Consider the following 12141-nt stretch of genomic DNA (forward strand, 5'->3'; position numbering starts at 1 on the left):
AGGAAGAAAGGTATTAGACAGTTACCATGCGGTAAGGTTAGGTGTGTATTAAACGATAAAGCAACTAAGTATATATGAATTGTGAAAAGAGTCCATGAAAATTCCTTGCATCATTGATGGAATTCGAGCTCAGGCACCATCAATTCTGTTTTTTGGCGCCCACGGCAAATAAAACTACTGCCTGAGGCAATACAGTACATTCATATATGCCGCTTGGAAAGGACAGTTAGACAGAGAAACAGAGAATTTATGTTGTATATTCGTCATAACCACAAGGCTAGGAGTTCACATCAAAATAATACTAGCATATGACAATTATTATTATAACTAAATTTTAACACATGCTCATCAAGAACCTTGATGAGCCCATGGTTGACCATTTCTATAACGTTCATGGTTGATCAGTTCATTATTCTCCGTCATGATTGACCGTAAATGGTGAGGATGATTGCCAATTATGGTTCGAGGTTGGGAGGAAACCTATATTTGTAGTTGGCTCATTTTAAGAACCAGTATTCTGCGAATATTGATTTAACAGCGGTGTGGACTGAAGACGATCATGTTCTGCTGCATACAGCAGGAGCAGCTTACTATCCTTTTGTATTTTTCTTTACTATTCATTTCATTTAAATTTTACTTTAAATCTATATTATATGGTGGTAATAGTAGTAGAGGGTAGAATGCTAATTCACTGCACATCTGTCGCCTTCTGTTGTATTTTAATTTCTCACTGCATAAAGGCCACCGCTGCTCATATCTATAGCATCCGCGCGCTGATTAATCTATCAGTTTTTAAATGAAGTGATTCCAAGGCAGCTGTTGTCTTCTGGTCTTCAGATCAAATGAACACAACGGTCGGTCTCCACAGTATGGTCACATTGTTGTGGTAGGTTTTTCGTTCCCTTTATAGTGATACTTCAAATAATTTAGCCTTGGTGCTACTGGGATGGGAGAATGATGTGTAGTTTATGTCATTTTACCTTTCTTCTAAATTATTTCGGAAACTTATTCCCCTAGAACACCCTTATTGTAGAGTCCCCCTTCTTTCTCTCCTATTACTATATTAATATAGGGGTTTATATGAGGTTTCTTTTTTCACTTGGCTTGCTATTCTGCTAACTTATTCTTAATTTACGTATTTGAATTTATACACGAGAGAGAGCGAGCGAGTGAGCGAGCGTGTGTGTGTGTGTTTGTTTTTAAGTACATTTCAATAATTTGCATATCTGGCGTCACTGCACATGCAAGAAAATTTTGTAACGAATTCGTCTACTTCTTGGTGAATCAACTGTTCTTAAAGTGAGTCGCTGGTTGCACGAACTTGCAGTGCGAATCAGTATTCCTGTTATTTTCAAATCTAAATGTCATTTTTTTTTACCTTTCATCGTGAATAATCGGGATTCTTACGATAAAATTTCATTTCGTTCTCTTTCATTCATTTCATTTATGGACGAGCGAACGGGAACAGTGATACTTCTCCACTTCGAAGATACTGCGGCGGCCATCTACCGGCATCACCGAGAGACAAGATCCTTTTAATTTGTTACCGCTGATTGAGAAGAACCAGACCTATCTAAACACCTGCTGTACAGAAAAAAAAGGTGTAGGATACAATCGAATAGGACACTGTAACTAGTGCAACAAACATAGCAGCATTATTAGGCGTTCTACAGAGTTGCATATTTAATTCTATGGAAAATTCTTCGTGGCAGCAAAGCTATTCATATTAGGTGCAGTGAGTACAGGTCCTCTTACAAGTCCAAACACTTCTGAATGAAAATAGTAATATAATGAATATAGTAATATTCGCTATATAATGCAAGGAAGCCACAAGCTTTTGTTGCACTGGCAAAACAACAAGTAGTTAAGAAAATAGAAATTACATGCTTCCCTCCTCATATAGATAAATATCTAGTTGGCCTTTGAATTTATTCGAAGTGTCAGCCTCAACTACCTGTAAAGGCAACTTGTTCTCGCTGGCTCAAAGAAAACTTCCTACAATCTAATCTAAACCTCAACTCCTGTAATTTGTATTTATGGCTCTAGTTCTGGAATTCTTTATAACCGTGAAAATTCTATCTTCATTCATTTTACTAATCCCTCTCAGAGCCTTATAAACCTGAAGCAGGTCACTTCTCAGGTACTTTGTTGTCAAGCTCTGTAGCTCACATACTCGGTCGGAGTCTTTCTTTGTACGGTCATCCCATTTCCGATCTCACCATTCGAGTTGCTCTCTTTGGTCCCTTTCAAGAAGCTCAATGCATTTTTTCATATGACGTCTCCATACTTGAACAGTACTCAAAATGTGGTCTTAAATTGCTTTATACAGTGGGATTATGATCTCCCTCTCTCAATAGGATAGCGTTCAATAAATCATCGATAGGACGACACCATGGGCTTTCTTGGCTGTCTGTTTAAGCTGTTCAGAAAACTTCATATCTGCCAGTATTGTAACTCCCAGCTCTCTTTCCTCCACTGTTTTTAATTCAACCCCACGAAGTGTATAATTTATTTGAGGATTACTATTCTCCAAGTGTAAGACCTTGAATTTAACACCATTAAATCATAGCTACCACTTACTTGAACAGACTCTGAAGTCTGTTCAATTCATTCTGAAGGAGCACTTCTTGGCACTGATCATTAACGACACTACCAATCTTTAGGTAGAGACATTACTCAAACTTTGTCATCACTCCTATCTCTTCGTCGATGACATTTATGAAAATGAACAAGAACAGTGGTCCAAAAACCGATCCTTGGGGATTCCACTCCTGACATTACGCCAATCTGAAGGATATCCATTAATCGCAACCTTCTACCACCCAGAAATCCATCTTGGAATATTTCCTATAATCTCAACCTGTTCTAGCTTGTACAGTAACCTCTCATTAGGGACGAAGTCAAATGCTCTGTTAAAATCCAAATAAACGGTCGAAATTGTTCCCTACATCCAGCTCATGAATAACTGTATCGAAATAACCTACTAATTAGTTAAACATGCTGTTCCCTTAACAAAACCACTTTGTGTGTCCTTCAGAATGCCATATCTATCGAAATGTCCCTGGACTGCACTCTTAATCATTTCCTCTAAGATTTTCACAACCACTGAAGTCAGACTGAGGTCTGTAGTTACCAACTTCACTCTTAGAACCGCGGGTGCATAAGTACACATGCCTTGAGTGACCGGGGTTCAAGCCGGTGACTGCTAAATACGGTGCTGTGGCTTGTATTCTGTCTATCTTGTGAACTCCTCTGACCGCTTGGTCGTCCCGGAGTATAAACAGAATTTCTTTTATTATTTATGTATTGGTGATACTTTGGCACTTCTCCAAGCCAGAGATGCCCTCATAATTAACCTCAATGGTTCAATACACTCTTACGCACTCTCCCTCAAAACTACGGGGTGTATGCCTTCAACTCTGGGAGCCTTACTTGCCTTTATGCTCAAAAGGATTTCCAACTTCTCAGCTTCACTCGCACAGCCTCTTCTCAGCATGAAGGGTCTTTCGTCAGTACAGACCTATGCAAAATACTTATTCAATTCATTTGCAACATCAGCTGGCTTATCTAAGACTTTTCCACACCCAGAGCATAAGGGTCCAATCTGATTAGCTTTCTCTTCTTCTTTGATTAATTTTTTTGTTCTTAGATTGTTGTTGTTCTTCAGTTAGGTTTCTTTATTTCACATACATCGAAAAATTCCTTGTCCCTATTCTTTGCTCTCTCTTAGCCAATGCTTTCTCATTCGTAGCCTTGTCCACCTGACCTTATTTGTGGTACTATTAGAGACCAAATTGTACCTGTTGTAGGCTTCAGTAGTTTGCATCGCTCTGAAACTGTACCACGCTATCTTTTTCTGCTCTGTTTGACCGGCCAGCGCCTCAGTCATCCATTTCGATATACTCCTTCTGCAATATTTTCTTAATAATACGTATGCGTACTATTTCTACCTGTTACGGTTTCACTATCAGGTTTCAGGACTGATCCAGCTAAATGGAAAATAAGCGCAGATATAATTCATTGCTTAACACAATGTCCCATCTCAAAATTCTCTTCTACAGGAAGAGAGTACTGTTATGTGGGTATGTTATTCAGAGGGCTTAATGAGTTCCTCATCAATTTCAAACTGAATTTGACGACTGTAAAAAAGGGCATGCAAGAATGACGGTGCATGAAAAATCAAAAGAACATTTCACTTCCATATCTACTATGCTACAGTTCCAAAAGTCGGCCCGAATTGACACAGAATTGCAAATGGAGAAGGAAAAGCAAGTAAATACTGGACTAAAGTTTTAAGAAAAGTTGTTGCCGTAGTTAAATTTCTGGCAGAAAGAGGTATGTTTTTTTGTGGTGATAATAACGCGCACAATCCTAACAATGGCAACTTCCTCGTATGCATTGATCTTCTGTCCGAATTTTATCCTCTTGTAAAAAAAACATAAAAAATACGGAAATCCAAGAAGCGGAAATGTTTCTTATCTTTCTTCAGCAGCATATGACGAATGTATCAATTTATTAGACCAAAAGTTGCGGTGCAGATCACATCTGAAATTAAAGAAGCCAAATATTTGGCATCAGCATAGATTCAACCTTTTATGTAAGTCACGCAGATCAGTTATTGGGCATTATACATTATGTATCAAAAGAGAGAAGCACATGAGCGCTTCGTATGTGTGTTTATTCCCACTGAAAAGCACGACGTAAAATATCTTTTTGACACCGTAGTATCTTTTCTTGACAAACACGTAATAGAAGTAGCAAATCATGTGAGGAATTCTCATAGCATATTACATTTTCATTTTTTACATGAATCATGTGTACATAATTAATTATTTAATTCTGGTGTGTGTCCCTGTCCTTTGGCAGTGACTGGACAATTGGAAGCATTTACCTACATTGCATTTATCTAGTTGGGATAAAGATCTCTCTCTCTCTCTCTCTCTCTCTCTCTCTCTCTCTCTCTCTCTCTCTCTCTCTCTCTCTCTCTCATATTGCAGATCTCAGTCATACGACAACATTGATAAAATGAGCGGGATGTATTCTGGAGTCCAAGCCAGATTCAAGAATTGTTATTTGGTTTTTAGGAGCATTAGCAACTAAGGCCATATTGCTCCGGGGATATGCGATGGTCATTCCCTGACCTTTCCGCATTCTCCGTATTTTGTGGGCACGGGCTCGAACCCCGGGGGTCTAATCAAGAAGCGTGTCTACGCACTGCTGCTCCTGCCCACCTGGCTACGGAGGCGCCTCAGATTCAAGAAAATCAACGAACTGGCAGTATGGGTTCCGTGTGTTACACACAGTCTTAATTTTTTAGCTACTATGTCCGCAGAAAGCTGCTTGGCTACCGTTAATTTTTTTCCCCATTCTTTGCAGTTTCACCACAAAGATTGTCTAAACTGAGCATGATGAAAAATACAATCTAAACAAACACAAGATGGTCACCACGTTGTGATGAGCGAGATCACTGAAAATAAATTACAATGAAATCCGTGCAACAATGGTAGATATCTCAGAATGTGAAGGACAAATATTAATAGTGGTTCATGAAGCAAAAGCTTTGAAAAAAAAAAACGCTGAATAGCATAAAAATGACATTAATAACAGTCATTTGGGAAGATCTCCTGAAAAATACTGATTGCAAAATTATATGATACCTTACTGGATATATGGTTGATGTTCGAGACGACGACAAATTTCATGATTTTGAAAAAAGTGCAAAAATCTTTGCTCCAAATTCTGATTAGACAATGTGAAGATGGAAAAGACTGTGTGATGAAATACCAGAGGAACTGGCATCAACTAATGCAAAAGATACATTTCGAATTCAGGTTTTTTATCGTACTGTAGACGGACTAGTTACAAAAAGATGTGCCATATATAGCAGGTTACATGATATCGTCAGTGTTCTTGCAGACAATTCTCTATCAAAAGATAAAGAGTTCAATCCAAAGCCAAAGAGTTAGTCAACATCTATTCGTCAGACTTGGAAGAATACGTTGTTGATGAGTTTGATGTTTTCTGCGTTGTACAAGGACAAAATGTCTGTACCGGAACTGATAAAATCCTAAATAAAAGATAAAATTTGTTACAAGTTTTCCAAATGTGCCTCTTACTTTGAGGATTTATCTATCGATAACTGGATCAAATGCAAAAGGAGAAAGATCATTTTCTAAATTTAAGCAAATTAAGAACTGCATGCACTCAAGTGTGAGCGAAGATCGCCTATCGTCCTCTGGATCTTCTGTGCATTAATAACGATATTACTCGTAGTATGGACTTTGAGGATGTTATAAGACTTGGTTGCAAGGAGAAGCCAAAAAAGAAAAAAGAAAAACTTTCTTAGGAAATGTTATAAGTAGCCTAGACATTGTGGAATTATTTTTTTGAAATATAATTTTGAAGTTTTAGTTGCATTATCCTGTTTTTCTTTTTTTAATTTTTTACTTCCTTCTTAGAGCTTCCTAGACCTATGGTGTCTAATGGGAAATTCGGCGCTGCTTGTAATCATTGAAAGCATTCTTGAAATTCCTCCAAAGCTCCTCGAGATTGTCGTCACATTCTTTTGGAAGGCATGAAATCGTTTTCTTTCATCTTCATTTTTTTTCTGGAAAGAAAAGAAGTTAGCCAGAGCCAAATCTAATGAGATTTTGGACTCAGCCACTTTAAGAGCCAAATATTAGCACCAGTTAGTTGTCTCATAGGATATGATGGATGTATATATTTCAATAAATCTAATATATGATAAGAGGTATTTCCTGATTATATCCATTTCAGATACTTTGAATAGAGAAACCAAACCTGCCTTCATAATAGATTTCCATAAGTTTACACAATGTTTGCTGAAGTTATGTAATGTTTGCTTTTCTACATACTTTCCAACAGACCTTTGTCCTTCCTAAAATGAAGTTCCCGATTTTATTGAAAGCAAGGACACCGAACCCTCAGCTATTAGTTAGGATACGCGTTTAATTAATTGTATAGTATTTGAATTTTGCATATATATCTGTATTACTGAAAAATAATCTTTTGCTGTGTATGGTGGGCTTGAGCAACTAAATAAAGATAATATTGTAAATTTTCTGGATCTATAATTTATATAAAAAAATTAAAAGCCACTACTTACTATCAAAATTTAGACTTATAGTTGCATTGCTTTCTCCAAGTTCGTTTTTTGCAGTAACCTTATATTTTCCACCATCTTCTATGGTGACATCTGTGATCTCCAATGTAGAAAAGTAGGAATTCCCATCTTTTTCTAATGTAACCTTTAATTAAGTAAAACATTAAATTATTTTATTCAGCTTTAATATAAAAAAACTATAAAAGAAAAACTGACACTTTTTTTTTTTTTTTGTACGTGCGAGTCCTAAATTTCATGTGCACGTGGCTTGTTTATCGTATATTCTGGAATGAGTTCTCAAACAGTATTTCTCACCATTTCATATAAACAAATATATTCCTTTATTTGAGTATTATGGCTGGAGGAATCTTGAGGCAAACCAATACTCGCAGTTACATTTTGTTTTGATTGTTTTAAATTGTCAATTTGAGGCTTCATAACAAAAAAAAAAAAAAAAAAAAAAAACAGCGAGAAGAGGTGGCATGCAATTAATATCTAAATTACCAACCAATCACTTAACATTTGTCAGGTTTAGCGGAAAAATGCTTAGTGATTGGTTGGTAATTTAGATAGTAAAAATAACGCCCGAAACTTTTTTAGCGCAGAAAGGGCCAATTCTTGGGAAAAGACAGAACAGCTCAAGTTTCCATTGCTTCTGGTATACAGAGTAGCGCTGAAAATCCTGTTTAATCTGTATGTGGTAAAAAAAATAAATAATAATAACAACATACTTTCGTTGATCTTTATCTCAGAAGGTTCTAAGAGTGAAGTGGGAAATTACCGGCCGGTTAGTCTAACTTCAGTAGTAGGGAAAATCATGGAGACAATGATCAAGGGTGGAATTCAGGATCATTTAGATAGAAATAGAATTGCAATGGCAGCTATGCTTTGTAAACGCAAAAGCATGTTTAACTAATGTGGTTAGCTATTTTGACAGGGTCACTCAAGAGCTGGACTTGGGGAATAATTTCGACATTGTTTATTTGGATTGCAGCAAAGCATTTGGCTCAGTCCCACATGAGCGGTTACTTTATAAGCTGAAACAGGTAGGAATCACAGGGAAAAATTCTTAGATGTATAACTGGATGGCTTCAGAGCAGAAAGTTGTGATAAATGGCTATTCCTCAGATTGCGTTGACGTAAGAAGTGGGGTTCCCAAATTATCAATAATTAGGACTACTGTTGTTTTTGATTTAAATGACATCGATGAAGGGATAGAGGGCGTGATGTCTAAATTTGCAGATGATGTGAAGATTGATAGAGTAGTTAATGATCACCGCCAAGCAGAGCTTCTTCAGAGTGACCTAGTAGACTTCAGGGATGGTCAGAAAAATGGCAGCTATGCTTTAATTCAGCACAGTGTAAGGTACTAACACCTGGGGAACAGTAACCCCAAAATAACTTATACACTTGGAGTTGAACTAAAGCCGGTAGTGGAGGAAAGGGACTTGGGTATTACGATACGGTCAGACATGAAATTCTCCGAGCATTGTAGATAGGTTGCACGGAAAGCCCATGGTGTCCTATCAATGATTTATCGAACAATTGCTAGTAGAGATAAGGACGTCATAATCCCATTACATAAGGCTATTGTAAGACCCCACTTGGAATACCGTGTTCAAGTATGGAGACTGGATCTAAAGAAAGACATTGTGCTTCTTGAAACGGCCCAAAGACAGATGAACTCGCCTGGTGAGATCGGCAAAAGGACGTCCATATGAGGAAAGACTTCGTATGTGGGTTGGAGACTTGGAAACTAGGCACCTTAGAGACTTGATTGAGGCGTTTAAGGCTCTGAGAAGCATAAGTAAAATGAATAAAGACGACATTTTCACAGTTATAAATGATTCTAGAACTAGGGGCCATAATTTCAAGTTACGGGAGAAATTTTTAGACTGCATTGCAGGAAGTTTTATTTTAGCTAGCACGTTATAAATTACTGGAGTAAGTTACTTACATGGGTGGTAGAGGCTGACAGTTTAGGGAAATTCAAAAGTCAGCTGGATAATTACCAACAGGAGGGGGGAAACGCATAGGCTGTTCATTTCCTTTTCTCTTATTATTTAATTTTTAAAAATTTTCTTCTTATTTTTATTATTTATTTATTTAATTATTATTATTTTTTTTTTTGTTTTTTGCTGGTGCATAAGTCTTCCTTGCATCATGTGGCTAATACTAATACTAAATGAAATGCACTGGGTCAGCGGTCTAAAACATCTTTTCATTAAAGTATTTTCTCACAGACCTTTAATGCTTTTCTACACATACGCCAGTAATTGAATGATACTGAAAAGATAACTGAAAAAAAAAAAAAAAAATAATAATAATAATAATCAAGGTGTACAATAGATTTAACACAAAAATTACTCCTTTGTGTCCACATTTAGGTATTAGTACTACTTCCTGACATTGCTTATGCAATGTCAGGAGGTAGTACTAATACTTAAATATTTGGACGAGTTTATTTCGTTTTTATTATAAAATAATTTTAGAAAAAAATCGCGAAAATTCATTATTGAATTTGTAAAGAATAAACGCTAATAAACTATCGTTGCCGCAACTTGCGAACATCAATATATATTTTTTTTGTTAAGTGTTTATATTTTATTCTTATACCTTTATATTGTACAAAAAATAAGTTAAAAGCTTCTACTAAAATCGTTTTTATTAGTACTTTATTTTTCCAAGTCAAAAACATAACATTTTTTAACCTCTTATTTTACATTTTTATCAAGGAATTATTATTCACAATATAAATATAAAAACCTATGTCGTGTAGGTACACAGGTTTTACGACTTTGCGAGGTAATTCGTTCCTAGTGCGCGCTCGTAAAGCGAAAATTAATTTTCCATACCCGTAATGTTAAAAACAGGGTTACGTTATCAACAATGAAATTTTGCCATAGTAATTTATCCTTTATTTGGATAAATAAATCATTGGATTTATTTATCCAAATAAATGAAAACAGCCTTTGTAATCATGCAAATTATAATAATAAAGAAATTATTGATGTCATACAAATGTTAGAGAATGTTTATTCTTCATCATCATCAGTTGATGATGATGAATAATGCGATCATGTTTGCTTATGATCTCATATTTTGTTTCCAATGTTATTCCTCTTCGCTGTTTCTTTTTAATAAAATCACTCTCCGTAGTATTGGTTCACTTTTTTGTACAGTATTAATAATGGGGATAAATTTGAAATAAGACAGGGTAGCGAAAATGAAGAACAAAACTCTGTAACGCCAGCGTGGTTACTGCTTTATGTTATGTAAGTCTATGAAACGCTCTCGACTGAGACATTGCCTGAACAAACAAACGTACGCACACAGTAGCACGCGTAGCTATACAGTGCTACAGTAGTGCTGTATAGCTATGCGCGTAGCCTGAAATGCCGTATTTATGAATGTTTAGAATTTATTTATTGCAATTAATGTTCATATTTTCAATTTTGTTGATACTTGACCAAATTTTGATCACTCAACAAAAAAATATGCAGCAAGTTAATTAGAACCTTAGATGGGATATTTCTGATTTGCATGGGTGAAATTCTATCTGGACTAGTAGAGAAAGCGGGAAATGCAGATTTAAAATGTAGATTTTGAATCTATTCAAACTACCCACCTCTAAAACACCAGATGGAAGTTTGTTCTAGCAATCAATACCCGCTGGCTAAAGGCAAATTTCCGCAATCGTCCTTCCTCAATTTGTCATGTCTAAACACGACTTTATGCCCCTCTCGTGTGTGTAGTCTGAGAAAGGGGAAGAAAGCCATCAGCATTAAGCTTGCTCGATCCATTCAAAGCCTTAAACACCTGAATCAGATCATCTCATAAATGACAAGTCTTCAGGCGTTGCAGTGTGCAGAAATGAAGTCTTTCCTGGTAAGAGCACTCTTTTGAACATCCTTCCTAAAATGAGGCTTCCAATACATCATATATATATATATATATATATATATATATATATATATATATATATATATATATATATATAAAGTGGTGAAACCCATGTTTAGGTTTTGATACCTTTCGTGTTTGGGGTTTTCATAAAAAAAAAAAAAAAAAAAAAAATATATATATATATATATATATATATCAATATATTATTTATATCAATATTTATACAGTATATGATATATTTATCAAAATTTACTTTGCCATCATCAGATTTCATTTTTATTATTGGCATATTTGCCTCTCTTCCCCGTTTCGAGGTATTTTTGCAAAAAAATTTCCCCGCCTTTATCTGATGTAGGTTGCTGTTTTTTCGGCTATCTTCCTTTTTGGCCTGTGGCTTTCCGGACGTGTCGCATTACAATCACCTTTATTTTCATTTGCCATATTTTTAATATGCATATACAGTACAAACATTTCTTTGTACTTACATTTCATCAAAATGAAAAGTGGAATGCAATATGCTATCATTGGCAAACCTATGGATAGGATTTCCAGTCAATGGAAGAGGGTCATTAATATACAAGAGGAAAAGACTGGGAAAAAGAACTGAACCTTGGGGGACACCGGCATTAGTGGAGAAGTCAGAAGACAGAAATCTATCTACCATCACCCTCAGTGAGCGATCAGAAAGAAAACTGGATAACCAATTACTAAAAACAGTTGGCAAGCTGTTAAGATGGAAGCTTGTTTAGAAGACCTTTATGCCAAACACGATCGAAAGCCTTTGAGATGTGGAGAAACTACTTGTGTTTCCATTGAATTAGTCCATAAATGGGTAACGTAAGCCAGAATATCACCAGTGGATCGACACTGACGGAATCCATATTGGCTATCGTTGATCAGGCGGAAGGTTTCTAGGTAGTTTAAGAGTTGGCGGCTAATTGATTTCTCCATTACTTTAGAAAGAGTAGAAGTAATTGCAATGGAACGATAATTGGAGGGATTTGTCACCCTTTTTAGGAACTGGCTGGATATGAGCAAATTTCCAAGTAGAAGGAAAAACACCTTTGGAATAAGAAAGTGAAAAATGGCGGAAAAGAATAGGAGTAAGTTCA

The 12141-nt window shown here is 36.1% G+C and overlaps 1 protein-coding gene across 1 annotated transcript in view; it reads right to left on the bottom strand.

Moving 5' to 3' along the window:
• The window catches only part of LOC150087120 (twitchin-like), a 3511780-nt gene that overhangs the window by 3401361 nt on the left and 98278 nt on the right, over window positions 1-12141 (bottom strand). Inside the window, 1 exon segment of the mRNA XM_090372971.1 lies at window positions 7127-7268. Within this exon segment, the coding sequence (XP_090229097.1) occupies window positions 7127-7268 (142 nt within the window).

Source organism: Mastigoproctus giganteus, chromosome 4 (assembly GCF_048544385.1).
Source record: "Mastigoproctus giganteus isolate SK-2022 chromosome 4, ASM4854438v1, whole genome shotgun sequence".
Taxonomy (NCBI): domain Eukaryota; kingdom Metazoa; phylum Arthropoda; class Arachnida; order Uropygi; family Thelyphonidae; genus Mastigoproctus; species Mastigoproctus giganteus.